This window comes from Neodiprion pinetum, chromosome 1 (genome assembly GCF_021155775.2).
Source record: "Neodiprion pinetum isolate iyNeoPine1 chromosome 1, iyNeoPine1.2, whole genome shotgun sequence".
NCBI classification, from domain to species: Eukaryota; Metazoa; Arthropoda; class Insecta; order Hymenoptera; family Diprionidae; genus Neodiprion; species Neodiprion pinetum.
Window position 1 is genome coordinate 36,061,658 of NC_060232.1, and position 20,248 is coordinate 36,081,905.

At 37.3% G+C, this 20,248-nt stretch overlaps 2 protein-coding genes across 3 annotated transcripts; both read right to left on the bottom strand.

The window, feature by feature from the left end:
- Positions 1–1,709: 1,709 nt before the first annotated feature.
- Snx1 (sorting nexin 1) lies at positions 1,710–5,672 on the bottom strand. Of its 2 annotated transcripts, none has more exons than XM_046635600.2 (7): positions 5,533–5,672; positions 4,603–4,857; positions 4,245–4,491; positions 3,974–4,138; positions 3,578–3,699; positions 2,824–3,123; positions 1,710–2,714 (listed from the first exon to the last, which is right to left on the bottom strand). In XM_046635600.2, exons 1-7 carry the CDS (start codon positions 5,635–5,637, stop codon positions 2,367–2,369), a joined length of 1,542 nt encoding a protein of 513 aa, XP_046491556.1. In that variant the 5' UTR covers positions 5,638–5,672; the 3' UTR covers positions 1,710–2,366. The 2 variants fall into 2 exon arrangements, with proteins under 2 accessions (XP_046491556.1, XP_068991902.1); XM_069135801.1 differs by lacking the exon at positions 5,533–5,672 and adding an exon at positions 4,967–5,087.
- A 420-nt stretch (positions 5,673–6,092) lies between these two features.
- On the bottom strand, positions 6,093–7,501 carry LOC124223566 (mitochondrial coenzyme A diphosphatase NUDT8). The gene is made up of 2 exons (XM_046635687.2): positions 7,250–7,501; positions 6,093–6,889 (listed from the first exon to the last, which is right to left on the bottom strand). The coding sequence occupies exons 1-2, from the start codon at positions 7,313–7,315 to the stop codon at positions 6,176–6,178; spliced, it is 780 nt and encodes a 259-aa protein (XP_046491643.1). The 5' UTR covers positions 7,316–7,501; the 3' UTR covers positions 6,093–6,175.
- Between the last annotated feature and the right edge of the window lie 12,747 nt (positions 7,502–20,248).

The following is a 20,248-nucleotide window of genomic DNA, read 5'->3' on the forward strand; positions in this document are numbered from 1 at the left end:
ACACATACGCAATATCTGTAATATGTGTTGTGTTATTAATATTACCCTCACTGAGAAAAAATTTATTTGTTATAGCAACTAGAAAAATTCAGTAAAGCAGGTATCGTTGAGAAAACTGTTTGAATATTGTTGGGATTACGAAAAACGAGTTACGCGTAACCATTTTTCGCCATTGTCGATCCTTTTTTGGTAATTGCAGCGCAAAATCTGTTTGTTCGGTTTACTCTACTTTTTTAGTTAAACAAGGCTTTAAAATCAATTTATTGTTGCACGAGCATTAAACTTTAGCAACAGTTACAAGAAAATATAGTAAGAGTGATCGTAATGAGAAAGAATAGTGACGGATACTAGACTTTCTGGTAACAGCTAAAAAAACTAATTTTCATTTTGTACGTAAAACTATATTTTTCGATTGTGGTAAAAAATGAAAATAATTAAGAACTGTGCGGTAAGCGGAACTAAAAATTTCTCTCAGTGCTTATATCGAAGCGTTTGTAAGGATAGAAAGAAATATGTATATTACCCTTTAGTGTGGTACATCCAGTTCACAATCAGTTCTTTCTCTTCTTCAAATTGCAGTGACGCTTTTTATCGAGTGTTTCAAACTTGCTTTCACCTGTTATTTGAACAGAGACCTTTTTCTGTAGCACCTCAGTAGATCTAAATATTTTACTATTCAATAGCGGAAAGACTGACTGAAATCGAATTAATACACGTCTTCAAAATAATGATAATTATCGCCAAGTCATTAATTATGTCCGTGCCGAGTATAATACACACTCCGCGTGAAATAATCGCCTGCAATCATAAAGCGTGTGGTCGAATCGTTGAATTCAATATGACAAACCATATTTACAGTATCCGGCCGCTTCCCGTAATGAATTTTCAATAACACGCGTATACCCGGGGATTTACACTATCTTGGCTTTATTCGTGGGGTAAGTTGGACGCCTGACAGCTCTATTGAACGCAATTTTGCGCGAACAACCGAAGGGATTTAACTGGCTACATAGCGTATTGTAATAATTGTAAAATGTAGTGTACTACCTTTTTTTTTTGAACTCCAGTATGTTTGGTGTATAGTTATGATATCCGTTAAGAAACTTTTTATGAATATAATGACTAAAATCCATATTCTCCCTGTTGATACGATAACATTGTTACATACGTACTATAGGTATGTATTGTTTAGTATGCTGTGGAGGACAGAGAATTATCACGAATTTTACACCCATTAAATATAGGCTACGCAGTGAAAATAGCGTGATATGGTACATTTACTAACTGTTGTTAATGGATATCGATAACAAACAGAGTGCATACTTACAGTTGGGAAAAGCAAAACAGAAATCTGGCATACCATTCGTTAGGAAAGCAGCGGGTTACTGGCCAGGGAGAGAATACAGTTGCCAAATCTGAAACAGAATAGATTCCAAAGCAGTACACCATTGTAGATATATACCTTCTGTATCAATAGATGATGATTTGAGGAAGAACGTGCACTTTCACAGAAATTTACACGTGGTATCAAGGGGATTCAAAATCTGCCTCTCATCTACTCTACTTCTATCGTAAGAAAAAAAATTTAAGAAATGGATCAATACTTACTACATACGGTTTTCTATAATATTCACCACAATTAACTTTCGTTGTTATGAATTGTACATGTTTATATCTATGTACAGAAATTCCGATATATTTATAATTAATATTTTGTATAACTTCAATTTTATTGTCGAATAACATTCTCTAACAAATAGTACGTGTATAGAATACGTGCCTGAAAGAAAAGAGTACGATTTTGATGTATTTATGTATGTTTGTATGCATGTATGTATGTATGTATGTATGTATGTATGTATGTATGCATGTATGTATGTATATAATATAATATATTATATAATGTATATATTTCTATAAATATTGTTTAACAGCGAGCGATTCGCTTCGAGCGATCATTTTAACAACTGTGCGACTGATTTTTTTGCCGATGCATCGGAAAAGTTGTTTTCTGTTACTGTTGTTGTTTTCGATTATAAGATTATACATGTATAATAAATCGTGAAGAGTCTTAAAAATTAAATAGTAACACGATTGTTTTCAATTTTTAAATGAAACAGATGGTACCTGTGCTCGAAATTTCACATCCCAACTTTTGTCTAGGAAAATCAGGCAAAACGTTGAAGAGACTCAACTTGTATACTTACTAGTACACTTTCAGATATGAATTATTATCTAATGCTTAAAAAAGATAATTTTGTTATCATTACACATTATAAGTAAATTTTATCTATGTACACATAAATGGAGTTGTACATGTATATATACATAGATATATTTCGTAATTTTATATACTCGTGGAATGTTCATGCAACTGCACGAGCCTCGGGAAGGAAACTTTCCCAGTGTTTAATTAGCTGATTTTGATGTTGCAGCATTGCTTCGAGATACTCAGTCAATTGCTTTTTGAAATCCTCCACTCTGACTAATTCAAATCTCTCAACTTCCTTCTTTATCATTTTTGAAATATTATCAAACTCCTCTTGACCTCTGTCAACCTTTGATTCCCATTCAATTACTTCAGTTGCAGCTTGGTTCAACTTTTCGCTGCGCCCGGACTGTTCTAACTTTGCTTTTTGTTCTCGTTTCTTATTCAGCATAAGCTGAGCATGTTGCCAATTTTGAAACACTTTCACACGCTCGTGAAAAACGCCCTGTAATTGAAATAGTTTCTGTCACCTCTCATCAGGCATACGCAAATTTTTAAAACAACACTTTTTTTAAATTGATAAAATACGATGATAGAACTCCTTGTGTACTCACTTTAATTGCGCTAATTAACGCGACATAATCCCTCAGCATTTCTCCAAATTGATATAAATCGCTATTGCTCTGAGCCCTTCTGACCACCTCGACTTTTTCCAATGTTTCAGCTAATTGAGCCAAGGCTCTGCCAAGGGAAGCGCCTGGCTCCCCATGGCCAAGTACAGCAATGGATCTTGCTGTGGCGCCTGTACAATTAGCCAACTCTCTTCTTTCATTGGTCAGACTTTCAACAGCCGCATGTAATGCGCGTAATTGTATGTCCAGAGAATCTATTTGAGTTGTTTTTTCTTCAAACCACTGAAATTTAGAGTTCACATATTCATTTGAGAAAAAAAAAATTGAACCGCCTCTGAGCAACGTAAAAAAAAGAAGTGGGGATAAGACGCCAGATTGTTAAAAAATATTTACTAGACATTTACGATACTCTCCATGGCATCTGCTTATACTGTACACTACAGTGACTGGGATAAATACATATGACGAGATTGTTGTGTTATTGGTGTGTACAAGTGCATAATTCATTATTAAATCAAGGTGAGTTAGTGAACGTGAGTTCAAACGAAGGATGACGATATGAGAATGTCAGTTTAACAATAAAGGCATTTTGACAACAGTGACGATGTGTAATGAACATACCTTACCCTCCTAAATGTAAGCAACAGAAAATTGTTTCACAGCTTTTTTTCTTGCGACAATGGATGATGATAATGTATGGATAAATCATAGTTGAGAAAGTACATTTAAAACTCACCGAATCATTTTCATCCATTTTATAAGTGATTTTATTGACTGTTTCTCCAACTTTATTAAAAAGTCTCATAACTCCAGCACCACTAAGTGCCGATGTACTTGTGGCCTTGGGTAATTCCATATCTGTAAAATTAGACAGGAAAATTTAAGTGAAAATATTTCTAAACGAAATTACACTCATCTGCGATGAATAGACAAGAAAATATTACATGAACGTCAAAGAAAACATATATACTTCAACACTTCAAAGTACTGTCTTAAAAATAAACGCGATACTAAACATTTCTCAAATACTACGGACTTTCAAAACTGCAGGACACTCTGGGAAATTAATAATTTCTTCAACTGTATGTTATAATGTCCTTACTAGCTATACATACATAATGTTGAAACTTACCAGCTTCCAAGAACTCTCTGAAATCCGGATCAACGCGAAGGACATCATGAGCAGCTGTTCTATTTACATATCTCTCCAAAGCAGCCCTGCGCCTCTCAATGAACTCAGTCGAGCTTGAATTATGTTCTTGGGTTTTGTCACCGGACATTTTAATTTTCGTCATGCCTGAAAAAGTGATAAAGACACTCAAAGCCATGATCTAAATAACCAAAGGATCGCAGAATGAATTCGAAATACTAGTCAGCTAGAGAAGACAGATAATTATTCATACCAATAACACTTTTCTCTGGTGCTGGCGGTATAATTCTACCATTTCTCAGATACTTCTCCGTCAGTTTGTCGTGAAGACCAAGAAAATCACTAAAGCGTCGAACCACACTGAAACTACGCTTTCGGAATATTGGCATGTTGGTTTTAGTCTCAACTCGGTATGCAACATAGGCACCCATACCTTCACCGACTTTTTGTGGCGAAGTTACTGTAATTTTTAAAAATACATCAGAGGTCTCCGTGGGCACCTGTAATTCAAGTATAAAAATACATGAATACATGTCCAAAAGCTGAGATGATGCAAAAAAAAAATTACACAAAGCAACTCAGCGCAAGTCTCTATGCTACAACTTAATCACCTCTTCAAGGGCTTGCGATTGGAAGACACTTTTTGGTGGGAGAATGTCACTGTTATCGTTAATAGGCACTTCGTCCATCTCTCCAATATCGCTACCCGCAGTTTCAGTGGTGGGACTCAATGGTCCTGGAGGAGGACTCGAAATAGATGAACCTGAATTCTGGTCTATCGCATCTCTTAATGTCAGTTTAGGCAACTCTGCCTGCATGGTGCCGATACCGTTGTAAGGTGAATCATCATCTAACTGATTATGGTCCTAAGAATCACAAATATTTATCGATGTTCAAATATTAATAAGACATTTTTGGACACTAATCAAAGGATAAGTAGAAGAATGTACAACAGAATTAACACAAACTTTTTACCTTGCTTGTGGCGAAATATAAAAGATTGAACTGTAAACCAGAATGAAAGAAAAGAAACCGCATACTGCTTTCTTGGTAATGAATTAGCTGAGATTGCGAAAAAACGAAAATGATGGAACGAAGCCTATCGAATTCTACAGTCTCAATATTATTGGTGAATAACAAGCGATACTCTCGATCAATCCTCGTTATCGTCGACCTCGGTAAACAAAGGCTACATATTTCAAAAACAAATTAAACCGTAAGATTCAAACTAAGGAGGCGTTTTCAAAAGCGGTTTTTTGGTTGTGAATGGGGAAAGAGCAGCGGCACAGGAACTCGACATTCACGAAAGTATTCGGGTCAGATCGTTTCGAATACTACGTGATTCACTATTCACAGGTTACAGGATTTCGGAAAGTTCGATATGGATTACAACACGTAAACGGAAAAGAGTTCTAATAATAACAAGCAATGACGACGTGAACTGCTATCGAGAAGATAGAACGCCGAGCGGTTTGGCATAATAGCCTCAAAGATCCGATTGAATAACTTGAAAATTTTTCGTAATATTGTCAACAGCGTACCTGAACAGCAGATGCGAATAGGTCGTCGTCGTCGTCCTCCAAATCATCATTTTTATTAATTTCTACGCTGTCGAACAGAGGAGGAGGTTCCTTTTCGTCAGCCATCTTTGCTATACTGTCAATTCCAGGGACCGGCCCCCCGTAAACGTCGTGGTAGTGACGTCTCGACCAAGTTCCGTACCAACGATAGAAATTAGAATGTCCCTAGGCCCTCGGAATTTAGGTCTTATCAAGAAATTCCACACTTTGATCCACATAACGATACGACAGATCCATTCATAGCGCTGATCTTATTGCTCCGTTGTGATTTATTACATGGATGTAGATTTATATCGACAAAGCAAATGCGAACTGCAAATGCTGAACGTATGCGAAGTAACGAGATATATGGTGGATTGATTTTAAATGTACTGCGCATGCGCTAAAAGGAATTGCGAATAATTTGAAACGAACTTTTAGCGGCAGTTAAATATTTATCAAACTATTAAATCTGGTAGAATGTATCACGTTGCTGTTAAGGAGTAACATATAGTAGCTGTCTGAGTAAAGCATAAACAAAATTAATATTATTACATCTGTCTTTAATATTATTTCAAAATTACAATATTATATAATAAATTATATACACAGAAAAGGTATCGGTTTATGGAACCGATAAATTTGTAATATTCGAAGCGGAATTTGTTTCGTGAACAGGTTGAGCGTAGGCTAACTTATGTTTATAAACATTCGGAACTAGCGCTTTCATTATGACATGGGTGATAGCAGCAGTTAATCCCCATACACGGTGTTTGCCAGCTAAATACGTTGGCAATGTAAAACTGTCACGAAATTGAGTAAAACGTGACTTCGCGGGATCGCACAGATTGTTCAAACTCAAAACGAAGGCCTCTTCAACTTCGTCGGTGTTGAGCTGTAATTCGTTTGGCTCAATGTCGCCGATGTAGGCAAGAACCGGAAGCACGCTGACATGTTGTCTTCCCATTGGATTTCCACTACCCCAAACATCAATTTTTTCTCTCGGTATACGAAGCTCCTCCCACGTTTCTCTGATGGCCGTTTCTTCCAAAGTTTTGTCATCCTTATCGTGCATTCCTCCGGGGAACGATACTTGTCCTCTGCTGGTGTTTAGCTTTGTTGACCTTAGAGTATACAGCAATCCGAGTTCACCTTTGTGCATGCATAGCGGTACCAGAACAGCAGCTTTACTAACCTCTTCTCGGTTCGACGATCTGCTCGCTGGTCGATAGAGTTTTAAATTTTTAACGCAACCCTTCCTGTTATTTGCGCTCAAGATAATATCGGCTTTCAAATCATTTCCGTTTATCCCGCTAAGTCTTCTTTGTGGTTCTACGGGCTTTGTGGCAAAAAAAAAATATTTCTTTAATTCAAAGTATCGATAAAACAACAGGTTAAAATTCAAGCACCGTTTCTTCAATATGAACGTGAACCTGCCAGAGTTCCCAACAAACATAGCAAAATTATTCTCTCGCTGCAACAAATGTGAAACTCTTTGATTTGTCCGTCTAATTTGATGATTAACATTTTTTCTTTCATTTCCCAATCATACAACAAACTAAAAGCTTAATCCCTTGTTCGAACGCGTTTTGTTTTTGCCGCCATGATACGACGGATCGTTGAAAAAAAAAACACAGTCGAACGTGCTGCCCTCTGGCCACGAATTACGTAAGCATCAACCTTCGTTGCGTCAACTTACCGTGGACCGTAGAAATAATCTCCTCGACGCTGACCTACAAACGAAACTTTCTTTAACTATATTCATTTCTTACGACCGTTCCTCAGCCGTTCAATCAATACCCGTACGCAATTCTTATCGTATACGTAACATTAATTTTGCTTAAAACTTTGAAACCAATACAATGGAAACAACACTGACAAAAGTTACTGCTATAACCGAATGACAGCGCTGAGGTCGCTCCGATGCCCTCGGAGGACCAACTGATATATGGCTATGTGGCTATGAACGAGTACGCCGAAAGAAATAGGGAAAAATATAATCTTGAAGTTTGAAGACGTCACGTACTTTCTAGCATTCAACGATAACAACAATTATTTATTAAATTACGGTGTTAAATTACGTTACACATTATACTTTTCACAGACGTAACACCTGTCAAATGTTCAAATACAACTTTCACATCCAAATTATACCGTCCATTCAAATATTCACCATTTCAAACTGCATACTCCTAAGTACTTGTACAACAAGGTTTCTCTCTGTACAACACACGTGACTGGCAAGAATGAAGAAAAACTTCAGAACACATATATAAATGCAAACATCGGTATAATAATATGTTTTATTGAATTGATTATTACAATTGTTGAATCCGAAACGCAATAGAATAAGAAACAGTTGGAATCGAATAATTTCTACCCCTATTCCTCAGTTTTTCGTACTCTGTCTAGGTCTATATTGATTATACATTGTCACATTTATTGCACATTTATTTTTAGCTTGATATAAAGATAATATATACACCGATAGGTATATACATATCTTTAAACGCGATGTTTCGGTAATTGTAAACATATTGACGATATTATTTTCTCGCAGCTGCACATTTATCGTTTCTGAAATGTAATACTTAAAATGACGGAGTCCAAATTGAAAATCAAAAGTCTTTACTCTGCAGAAAGTGTAACTATGGGCTTGAGTTTTACAAATTGTAAGTAAAAATATATATGCGGAAAATATTTGCTGAATTGACGATGCATCGAACAAAAATTGAATCCTGTATAAATTTTAACCGGGAATCAAGAAACTGATGGTATATTTTGCCGCAAAACGTTAACGATCTTTCAGGATAGTGCACAGCGCAAAACTTTTTGCTTTTTATTAAAATTCTTCCAGGAATTGGGGAATTTCGGGACCGTTGCAGTCTCCACCTCTGGCGATTTTGAAGTCTGGAAATAAGAACAGCATGGAATTAAAATCCTGCACTTCGTATAAATTGTTACATTTAAAATATTCGACGAGCAATGAACTGATAAAATTGCACGTACGTTACAGTTTGATGTAAATTTATTTGTTCAATTTTGAAAAACAGTACAACGTTCAAGAAACGGCGACGTTGCAATTTTCGTGTTTACAAAATAGAAGACGAAATCGCGGAACCTTTATACAACATTGGATAACATCGTGCAATATTACGAATAACAAAGGACATACCGAGAAAATTGCAATAACTTAGATCACTTTAGTATTTAGAAACAATGGCAGATCTTTATTCCGATAATTAGTCCCTTACCATCAGCAGAACGTCCTTGAAGGCGGCTCTTTGCGCAATTGAATTCGCATTTGTTCCCGTAAGTAACGCCATCGTTTGCACAGACTGGCGCAAATTCTCTTGTGCAAAGGCAATTAGGGAGGCCTTCACCGGAGGTAGTCGCAAAAGCGATCATCGCCAGTAAAAACGCAATTAGGACAAATTTCATCTTTCTGTAAAAAAGAGTAAAACGAAAGGCAAATCTCGAAATTTTAATCTTCCATCTACGATACTTTATTCCGTTACGGTTTTTCAATGCAACTGCAATAAATCCAATCTCACCGTTCAGTATCGTCTCGTTTGTATCTTACAACAATCACGTGTTGTTTGGCTAATGAAGCAAGATTGAAATTATTGATGCCTCTGTCTGCTTTAAAACTAGGTTCGTACTTACGTGGCCTAAGATAGGCTTTATCGTCGTGTGTGATTAGCATCGTCCACAAAAATTTGAGATTACCAATCTTACACGTATAACATTATCGAAACACACAGATTCTGCTATCAATGTTTTATTCGAGGCTTCAATTTACAGATTAAATGCGGGCAACGAATTACGAAAATTGAATATTACTTCCTTAAAATTGGAAAAACATATTTACCTGCTTCGAAAACTTGAGCTATGATTCAAAGTTTACAGTACAATAAACAAGTCTATTTCTTTCGCTGTGACGTTATTATGAATCAATGCGGCTCGGGATGATCCTCAACGACGAGGTACTTACACCTTGTCTAATAAAGTCCAACGGCTGAATGAATACCAAATGATAAAACAGAATCATTGATTCGATAGCAACTTTACTTGACTACAGATATACCTACGTTACGTATCTTATCGCGTGATATTTATCAATTAATACTCATACGAAATCGGCAACTGTTAGTAATCTTCAAAATCACAGAAGGTAAAATTTTCGGTCACATCCGTTCTTGAACGTCTGCTTCGGATTGTCATGATTCGTATACCGTTCGATCTTAGTTAAAAAAAAAAGAATCACAATGTTTCACATCAACCTCGCGAATTGACTCGGAAATTTTCACGTATTTTTCCAATTTAAATGCTTCTTGATTTTCGACAAATGCGCAATGGAATTGAGCCGCTCATCTCTTCAAGCCGGAGTCACACGCCTGACAAGTGTTTGGAATTCTTGTGCATCTGTAAAGCACGTGTCGTACGAAGAAGACCAATAAGAGCCACGTCGCATCGATCTTGTATTGCACAGACGTTTAGATTTTTTCCTTTTTTCATGTGGCAAAAAATCGTCCAGAACAAATTTCATACGCATCAATTTTTCTTTTACTTTAATACAATAATTATCATATATGCATGTAACAAAATAAGGTAACAGCAGCGTGGCATTGGCAATTCACGAATACGGTAACGTATACCTATGCCTATAACATCCACTGACAAGACATCAGAGCAGCCGAAGCTGATGCAATTATTTGGAGCGCGAAGCCCCTGTGGCGAATATCTAATTGGATCCAAAGTCGGTCGTCTCACGACCAAGTAAGTAGACGCGTAGTCGTATACTAGTGTACATATATGTATATATATACATATATATATATATATATAAATGTCTATAAATTCGCCTCTGTAAAGAATTTCGCCGAATACATGGCGTACAAACACACACGCACATATATATATATATACATATATAAATATACAGAGGCGAATTCATGGACGCGATAAACTTATCGTGAGGAGTGTGAGAGGTGTCTAGCCACATCAAAGTAGCTGGTGGTTACGAGGTTATCACTTTCGGTTTATACTGACCTTGTCAAAGCTCAAAGAATCGAAACTTTTATTCCAGTTGTGCCTTTTGAGTATTGTACATTGATTATTGTATCGTAACGTTGGATACTTGTATGAAAAAAAAAAATGTAGAATTTTTAAAATCCGATTGCTCAATCTAGATCGTTGTACCTACCCGCGTTTATCCGCAGCTTCGACCGCGGTTATATTACTGATAAGATAAATTATAGATACGTTTTTATTGCATTTTATTTCTTTCTATTTTGCGGACCTTGATTTGTGCGCAATTATAATTATACGGTATGATTTACCCTCGATAAGAATTCGTTGTCGTTATTATACTTGCGCGTAAATTTCACGCGCTATTGAACGTCTCGTACGTGCAAATAAAAAAAATTTTAAATCGCTTTCGTACAAAACTTGTTCGCCAAGTTATAAACAAGACGTAGGTATAACACGCATAAGATTACGGTATACCTGTTCTCTGTTAAGGGGTAACACCACTGTAAAATATACGTGGGGGAGTTTCGACAAGTTAATTTAAACATTATTATTTAACAAATATGTGCCCCTTATTTGGTCAAAAATTGAACATTCTCATTAAAATACTCGCGAATTACACAAAAATCAATATTCTAAAAATCCCCTACGTATTTCTCTAGACATAGACATGTAAATTGAGTAATTTATTTTGTATTTCTAAATTGAAATTTGCACCAGTTACACTGCGTCACCAGTCTCACCATTTTTAAATGCTTATTGACAGCAATTTTTTGTATTACAATAATAAATATATGCCTAATAACAATAATTGCCTGTAACATTTTTATCTGATTACCTTTTCTTCCATTCAAAAACAAAAAAAAAAAAAACACAACAAAGATCGTGCATTTTGTTATGTTCTTACAGTGGTGTTACGCCTTAATCCTACTGCACTGCGAATAATGGGCTAAAAATACATTAGAATTACGATTGCGGTTTATCAGAATATTTTGAATTGTTTCCAGATATAATATTACCTCTGTAACAACCCGGCGTAATATGGCATATATAACGATTAAGTGTACGCCACGTGACCGTTTACACACCAATATATTCGCGGAAATTTGTTGAATCTGCAGTCCCCCGACAAAAGCAGCAGGTATATAATACGTACATAGGTATGTACATATAGGTATAAGCTACATGCACGGAACACCAGGTTGAGCAACAGTTTGCAGGCACGTTCCATTTTGGAATATGCTGTGAGGCGCGGGGAGAACGATTGAGAATATTTATGAACTATAGAAATAGACGTTTTATAAATAAACCCGTAGAAGGTGGTTTTTTTAATTTTTGTTTATTTTGTGTACGCTGACGAAACGTACGATTTTACACCGTATATTTATCAGTTCAATTCTGCAGGGTATAATTTTTGAACGATAATGAAATTAGACTTATTTTGCGTGTAAAAGTATTCATCTCGCAGGCGGACGTTTGTTTGATCCGACAGCGTCAATTATCCGTTTGCGAAAACATATTATAACGCGTACGATAAGTACAATCTGTAAATGCCTGCCGGTACCCTGCACCTATAACATCTGCAGGGTGTTTTTCTACGTTCTTATTCACGATGTAAAACACACAATTAGTTACATAGAATAAGTGCTACTCGCGTACAGGCGTCTGTACACTGATCGAATAGTTTATTTACTGTTAACAAACGTATATGTATATTTGGATACGGCGAAATGGATGTTTTTTTTTCTTATTATCAAATTTTAGCCGAGCCAAATAATGATCGATAAAATTATGCTAATAGTTGACAAATCAGATTTGGATGAATTTAAATTTGAGGGTAATAACGAAACATTTATTTCGCCATATCCAAATACATACGTTTGTTAACGGTAAATAAAATTTTTTCTCGATGTAACTGCGTGGAAAAAAAAATTTGCCATCGTCGAAGGTCGATTACCTAAAAATACGTATCGACGTCTCTGGCTGCAAGTCGTGCAAAATATAGTTATTGCGACGTTAATATCGCCGAAAGCAAATAACACGTAGACGATAAATACTTAAGACTATAACAAATCATTCTGTGAATATATGTAGATTGATACGTTCATGTGATCAGTGACCCCAAGAATATCGCCAATGCTAATATACGTATACATATAGTTCGTCTGAACATTAATTTGCGTATTGAACATTAACACGCACGTACAGCAGCATCATTTCTCGTGATACTCTTTTGAAAAACATCACGATGCTTACGCGTTTTATCACAGGCGCGGTAGCTTGTTTTCAGGATAAATAAAAACCAGCCCATATGCATGGGTGGATGGACTGGTATCAATTAGTATGCCAAAGTGAGATATTACCCTCAATTTCAGATACGACAAAACATGTTGTTCGTAGGATAAATCGAACAGCGATCCAAATAGCCGAGTGAGAAACAGTTCCTATTTATCGCAAGTCACGTGTAATATATGTCACACACGCCTTCGCGTGTAATAAAAAATAGAAACTCAAAAGATTCTGCCCAGATCTTGGCTTTATTGTTATATAACACACTGCAATGAAAAATGAACGTCAGAAAAATAATTATGAACGGAATTACGTAAGCGTATATAATAACATAAGTTGAAGGCCTTAATGTTCCTCTTACACAATTCCATGCAAATTGCGCGTTTTATTTATCAAATATTCCATTATCCGCACCAAATAATCAAAGTCCACTTCTTATCAAAACCGATCCAATTTTGCCTCGCTGCAGTTTTCAGCAAACGCGCGATAGCGCAAAAAAAATGATCGAACGCAGATCGGCATATGTTACGTTCCCTGCAACATCTGCAATATCTGCCCCTTCTCGTCACGCATGGAAAATACCTACAATTTTCCACCGCACGCATCTTCTCAGGCAGAGTATTTTCTGAACTGACAACCGAAGCTGCATTTTCACGTGTTGCAAACAACTGTACGTAGCAGCGGTAAAAATTCTCTGATCGTTCAATGATTCTGGTCTTTTCTCCAGCTACTCTGCTTTTACGTTTAAATTCCTGTTCGAAGTTGAAACGAGCCTAATTTCTACAGCAGTCGCTTTTGCTGCACGTGAAAACGCAGCTTGATCATAGGTTCATTGCGTGACGTTATGGCTGATACTTGTGACTCATTAAACATGCATTACAGGTGTACTCTTATGCAATTACACATGTCAGCATCACGTTGCCGTTTCCTGCTTATGTAGACAGCTGTGAGAAAAGGGAATCTGAGAATTCGGGGTAAACGCCGTCTTATTGTTGAACAAGCCGACGGTCCAACTGAATTATCACGCATGTTTCTTCTCAACACATTGCAGTTGTCGAGTTCTGAACAATTTATTGCTCCGGAAGTGAATAATTGTGGGAGCACATATGACTGAAGTTACAATACACGCTACCGCAACACGGTTGTCGTAACTCGATTGATCTGGTTTCTTGCGATATTCAAGCGCGTGGGTTGTTCGTAGAATGTTATGTTATATGTATATGGGCGGAGAGACCATCGAGAAAATAATGCTATATACGTATATGATATGATGCTTGTACGCTTTCTAACCAGGCCTGGATTAACCCGAAGTCTAAAAAGGCTGCAGTTTTAGATCCTCGTAATTTTATGCCCTTGAATTCTGAAAATATATTTTTTTAAAATGGTACCTAGATTTTCAAAAATTCGGGTGTTTCAAACTCTTGAATCTTTACCAATAAAGGATCGCATGAATATCATTGTCTCGCTGCAATCCGCTACCGAAGAATTTCTTAGATAAAATTCGAGAACTTTGTACACACGTGTACAAAATGTCGTAAGCCGCTTATTTTTTCTCTAGTATCACAGAAAAATCTACATGATTTGTCTCTGTTGAGCACAGCGATTGAAATCGCTCGTGATTTACATTTTGAAAATTTTTTAAATATTTTTACCAGCTTTAAAGGGCAAAAAAAAATGGGAAATATAATTACTCAATATCGTAATACAAAACTTAATTATATAAGAGAAATATTGTAATAAAAATGTTTTTCCCTAACCTTAGTCGATTTAATTTTTTGTTACTACTTTTTAAATTTAACCAATTCGACCGTCTTGCAGGATCGACATTCGGCCTTTTTTTGTGGAGCAGCCTTAGGTATCGTGCCCCTTTAGTCCGGACCTGGTTCTAGCACAAAGCACTATGCACATTAGACTCGATAGCCTGCCTACATTATGATTGATAAGTCAGCAGCCAGCCACAAGCCCGTAGAAGCGTTTGTATGCGTTTGTGTGTACGTGCAATAGAAGCTCGAGTACAAGTTTCGAAGCACGTATTGTGTATAATACCTGTATATAGTTATGGATGGTAGACGGTGTTACTTGACATTGACAGACTTACCTAAATTCGGTGAGATATAGAGGCATCCAAACCAATAAGGGTTAAAGTATCTGATGTGCAAATACATATTAGGCATTCTACCCCAAACCAACCTACGTCCGACCCTCACCATCATCGCTTTTTTTTTCGAAGTATAGTAAAAAAAAAAACGTCTTTCACCGGAGCTTAGATATTTTTGAACCACGGGTTTGATTTTCTTAGCTCCCAAAAACACGAGAACCAAAGTATCGAATCGATATCCCCAATCGATTGGCTTCAAATTTTTCTCATAGATTGTTTGTTAAAAAATGAAAAATTTGAGATCGAGATGAAAGTGAACAAGCTGCTGGTTTCGAAGATACAGGCGTAAGAAGTAATTGAAAAGTGAAAAAGTCAAATTGAATATAAATTAAAAAAATACATATTCATATTTAATTCGATTTTACTCACCTTTCAATTACTTGTTTCACCTCTAGCTTCTAAAAAATAAGCTTTCCCACTTCCATCTTGATCTTAAAATTTTCGTTTCACAACAGAGCACTAATGAGAAAAAATTAAAGCCAATCGATTGGGGCCATTCATTCGAAAATTGGGTTTTAATGTTTTTGGAAGCAGTAAAAATAGAACTCGTGGTTCAAAAAATCTAAAACTCAGTGAAAGATGATTTCTTTTGTAGACTCCATGCCGTACTTTGAAATAAAAAAAAATTACCAATGATGAGGGTCAGGGTCGCTTTAGTGTGGAATGAAGTCTGAATAAAACCGATCGAACATTTTCCTCTGAAACATGGAATAATGCGATAAATTAGGAGTCTTGGAACCTAGTTGACTATGAAGAAAAAATTTGAGGACTTGAGAATAACGAATATTTCTCAGCAGCGATAAATATTTTCCAAAATATGGATGCTCGGAAATGAGAACACAGGCAAACTGCCAGAGCCAACTTTTCCCTTCACCGTTGACCGATACGCTTACATTCATTGAAAAACTAATAAGACAGCTGTATAAATCGGGTATATACGAAAGGTTATTTAGATAAATATCTAGTCTCGTTTAAACTTTCGCATTCGGAGAGACAGCCACCTCGGTACTATAATGTATAATTAATCTCTACATTACTGTCTTTGCGGTAGACAGGTGTTAATTAAGCATATATTTATGCAGACAAAGTTTTTTAAAATTCGTTGCAAAGATACGCTAAACATATCTGTCATAATTGCGCGTATCGTACGTAGGTTGAGCGTGTCCTTCAACCATCAACGTGTCGCTTTGATTACGAATTATTCCATTGGAAAGTGGAGTGTAGGTCAGGGCGTTTCTTAAAAAGGTCACTTTTGAATTTTAACTGTCTCAACCCCCGAATCGACAACAAATTATCCCAAAGTAATTCTCTAATTTCTCGGATTTTTATTTCCAGTTTAAGCCGTACCTCCGGAGGATTGATTTCCCCTTTTAACCCTTTTCAAGGGAGCAGTAAATCTGCCAAACGCATTTCGATGGAATTCGATGTAGGGGTTCACTGATAACGAATCTGAACTCGTCACTTCGAAATTCAATACAGCGGACAAACATCCCAACAGTCTATATTGAATCTTTTAATTTTGAATCTCAAAATTTTGTATCCAGATTCGTAATCAGCGACCCAAAAAACCCCCCTACATAAAATTTGAACATCAACCCTTTGGTAGCGCGAGTTGGAGATGAGAAAAAAATCTGAAAAAATTAGGGAATTGTTTTTGAATTATTCGGGTCCAATTTGGGGGGTTATACGTTCGAAATTCAAAAATGATCTATTTAAGGACGACCCTAGCGTAGGTACGCTGTTTTTTTCCATTTAGCAAACCCAATGCAGACTCTTTTTGTAAAACGATAACAACGCGTAGGAAATATAAAAATCTAGCGATATCAGACGTCTACTTCAAAGCATTAATGAACTTTTCAGACCGCCGCTTATGACGTACTAAACGAATTCCCACTCCACGTCAGTTCCACGGCCGGCCTTCAGACGCGACGTCTGAAAAAAATTTCTGCTGAAACTCGACACTGACGAATCGGAGGGTCGGATGTGTACCCGAAAAATGTCTGGTAGATGCAGGGAGACCGAATTGAGGAAAATATTGTTCATTGTTACAGGCCGCAAAGCGATTAGCATGCGGAAAGCAATGACATGGCCGTGAAAATTGGCCGAGTCACGCAGCGAGGAAATTTGAAATACTTCTTTTAGCGTTGAGTCTTATGTCTGCAAGAATAAGATTCACGTTTATTTTCGCGTCTGTAACTAAACGTCGCGGAGATCCGACGCATGGTGCGGACGGTGTATTTTTAGATATTCCGAATTGCAATATAGGTTTGTGAAACGGAAGGTAGAGAGACGTGGCACGTATTCGGCATTCGTGCCTAAGCTTTTTCCCGGTTCCGTGAGTTTCTTATCAAAGCAGACTTTCGTATCCAAGGGATATTCCGTACACGGGTAGGAAACAAGTTAGAGGTCGAAGAATTCTTTTCAATCCTGCAGATATAAAATATAACACAAAATTGAAGCAGACTCTGATCCGTTTGGAAATGATCGAGACAGACTCAGCTGATCCTTTTGTACCGCGTGTATGTACATACATACCCATATGGGCGAATCGTAATTGTCAGAGGATCAAGATTTCATTTCATTCCAAATTCTTTCATTCCAGCTGCGGGGCATCAATTTGCAATTTATAGCTACACAGCTATGCTACACAGTACGGGGAATAAAGAAAATTTTTCGAACTTACGTATTACGCGGAAAAATTGTCTTTACAAGCGAGCCATGCGTGATATTGACTGAAGATAGCTGTGATGCACTGTAGTATATTACATAGCATGACAAGAAGCAAGTTGTTATACATCTGGGTTTCCGATAAGAAACCTTTCATGTGTTTGTGACGTGCATACGAGTGAGTACAAGTGGAGGAATTGCAAGTGCTCGTTCGCCGATGAGACTTTCAAAGACATTTCATTCCCATTGTCAACTTTCCTCCTACTCTATCGCGTATTTATTACCATCTGCGAGTGATCGTTCCTCGCTCGTGAAAAAGGTATAGAGTTGAAAGTACAATGCGAAACGTCTTTCGAACGCAGAAATATGATACTTGAAGGACACTTTCTTGCGAGATTCCGTCTCTGGTAGATCTCGTACTGGAAACTAGTTTTACCAATTCGTCTTTCATTCACCTGCCATGTGCAAATCGATAGCTCTGCGACTACAAGATACACTGAAATATTATATAAAGAACACGCGAGTGTGTTCGTTCAAGGTAAAAAAAAAAAAAAAAAAGGGATGAAATGGAAAGAAGAAAAATAATTTTTTACATTATGTACGTATAGTTAAAAATAATTCAAGGTTCCGGCCTGCCTTGTGTTAATGTCAAGTATGTCAACTGTCCCAATATAGTGATACCGGTTGATCATTGTGCCACAATGCCTCGAACGATGTAAAGTGTGCAACTACTCCGGATTGTATGTATCAATGACTCGATTGTTTCCTCATTACTACCGACTTGTTGCACAGTTTATTAATCGATCAAGGTCACAACATTCGCGTAACAATTGCAACATACGGTATCACAACTATTCAACTTGAACACAGTAACGTTCAAATGATTACTTGTTATTTTATTTCCCGACCGTTGGTTGGTGACGTCAAGCAGCGTGCTTCCTGATAGCGGTATAAGCGTATATATAACATACAGTGAGGAGTCTGTATCAGCTGGCCGCTTATCCGACTCGACAAAAAATGTGTAAAACAAAACAGTAATTTAAATTCGCATATCTATGCGTATAGATGTGCACGAGAGCACAGATGCCGATGTACCCATTATCAGAGCTTCGGGAATAAAACCAAGGAGGGGGGAGACGAGGTCTGTCTTCGACTCTGGATCAATGTTGTGTAGGACTCTTCCATGAAACAATGACGGTCAGTCATCGCTCGAAATATAAATTACGACGTGTTTCGACACGCGCCGTCATATTCCGCGAAAATAATTTTACGACGTACACGATTTGTTAAAGATTCCCTTATCGCGACGTGTGAGACGGGCAATGACGATGAGCATGGGTATTAGTGAATCTACGCACGAACCACTGTTTTGCAGAAATGTCAAAGCGCTGGCAATTTGAGCGGAAAGTACTGTATACACTGGTTCGAAGATATACGTCTGCATGCACATGGTAATATCGACATTATTGAAACTGAAGTAACGATCATTACAGGGATAATTAGATCGTTTAATGAAATATTCCCCTAGGTCCGTCGGATAGAATGACGAAAAATAATTGAAACGTATTTTTTCTTTTCTCAATTCAATGTTTATTGACAAGGATATAGCCAGATAAATTTTCGTGACGTCATAATGTTCGTGTAACAATATAACTATATCTATGCACATTGCGACGTCACGCGTCAATTTCAAACTACTATATATTTGTTAGTAAATATTGAATTGATAAAGGAAAAAAACGTCTCAATTATTTTTCGACGTTTTATGTGACGAACCAAACGGAATTTCTGATTCAACGACGTAATTGACAAAGTTTATTTCCCCAGATCAATTACAAGTTCACGTCTGCCCGGTGAGCAAAGGCACGAATATATTTAGAAACAAAAAGAAAATTAACTTTAATAATACGTCGTTCAAAGAGTATCTTGAAACAATCTATTTGTGTTGAACTAATCGAAACTGAATGCAAGGATTATTATGATTTTGTAAACTCTGTAATTGCTAGCTAAACACAGGTATTATACCGCAGGTACGAGTTTACGAATTCTAATGACCCTTGGGTTCAGCTCGATTAGTCTAAACTAACATAACTAGATTGTTTCAAGACACCCTTTGAACGACTTTCATATATGTGTAATATATACACTTGTAGGCATGTCAAGTTATCGTACACGTGTAAATTTGACGATATGAGGGCACATGTCAAGTCAGGGGGAATTCACGTGGCACGATAAAGGTTGCGGGCGTCACGGCGTCGTAGCGGCACGGGTATCGATTCTGACGTCACTGGCGGGGGCGTGGGCGCAGACGGCATAGACGCAAGGGTCGAAACGCGGCGCGCGGCGCCGCGACGCCCTGGACCGTCTAGTCGAGCGGTGCACCCTTTAGCTCGTCGATCGTCGGATCGTTTGGAGGAAAAGCGGATGCGGTTTCTCCGTGCAGGGAAATCAAGCTTTTCCCGTAACTGCCGTGCTGGGCGTGTTGGGAAATTCGGTGGACGTTGAGAAACGAGAGGAAGGAGAGGGGAAAAAGAAGGGAAAAAATGCGACACA

What these genes read in the sequence shown, in the direction of transcription:
- Snx1 (XM_046635600.2), bottom strand. Translation starts at nt 5,637, where the DNA reads ATGGCTGACGAAAAGGAACCTCCTCCTCTGTTCGACAGCGTAGAAATT. An exon ending in AAATGGATGAAAATGATTCG is followed by an intron (nt 3,124 to 3,577) that starts GTGAGTTTTAAA and finishes TCTAAATTTCAG; the next exon opens with TGGTTTGAAGAAAAAACAAC. An exon ending in CGTTAATTAGCGCAATTAAA is followed by an intron (nt 2,715 to 2,823) that starts GTGAGTACACAA and finishes TTTCAATTACAG; the next exon opens with GGCGTTTTTCACGAGCGTGT.
- LOC124223566 (XM_046635687.2), bottom strand. Translation starts at nt 7,315, where the DNA reads ATGAATATAGTTAAAGAAAGTTTCGTTTGTAGGTCAGCGTCGAGGAGA. An exon ending in GATTATTTCTACGGTCCACG is followed by an intron (nt 6,890 to 7,249) that starts GTAAGTTGACGC and finishes TTTGCCACAAAG; the next exon opens with CCCGTAGAACCACAAAGAAG.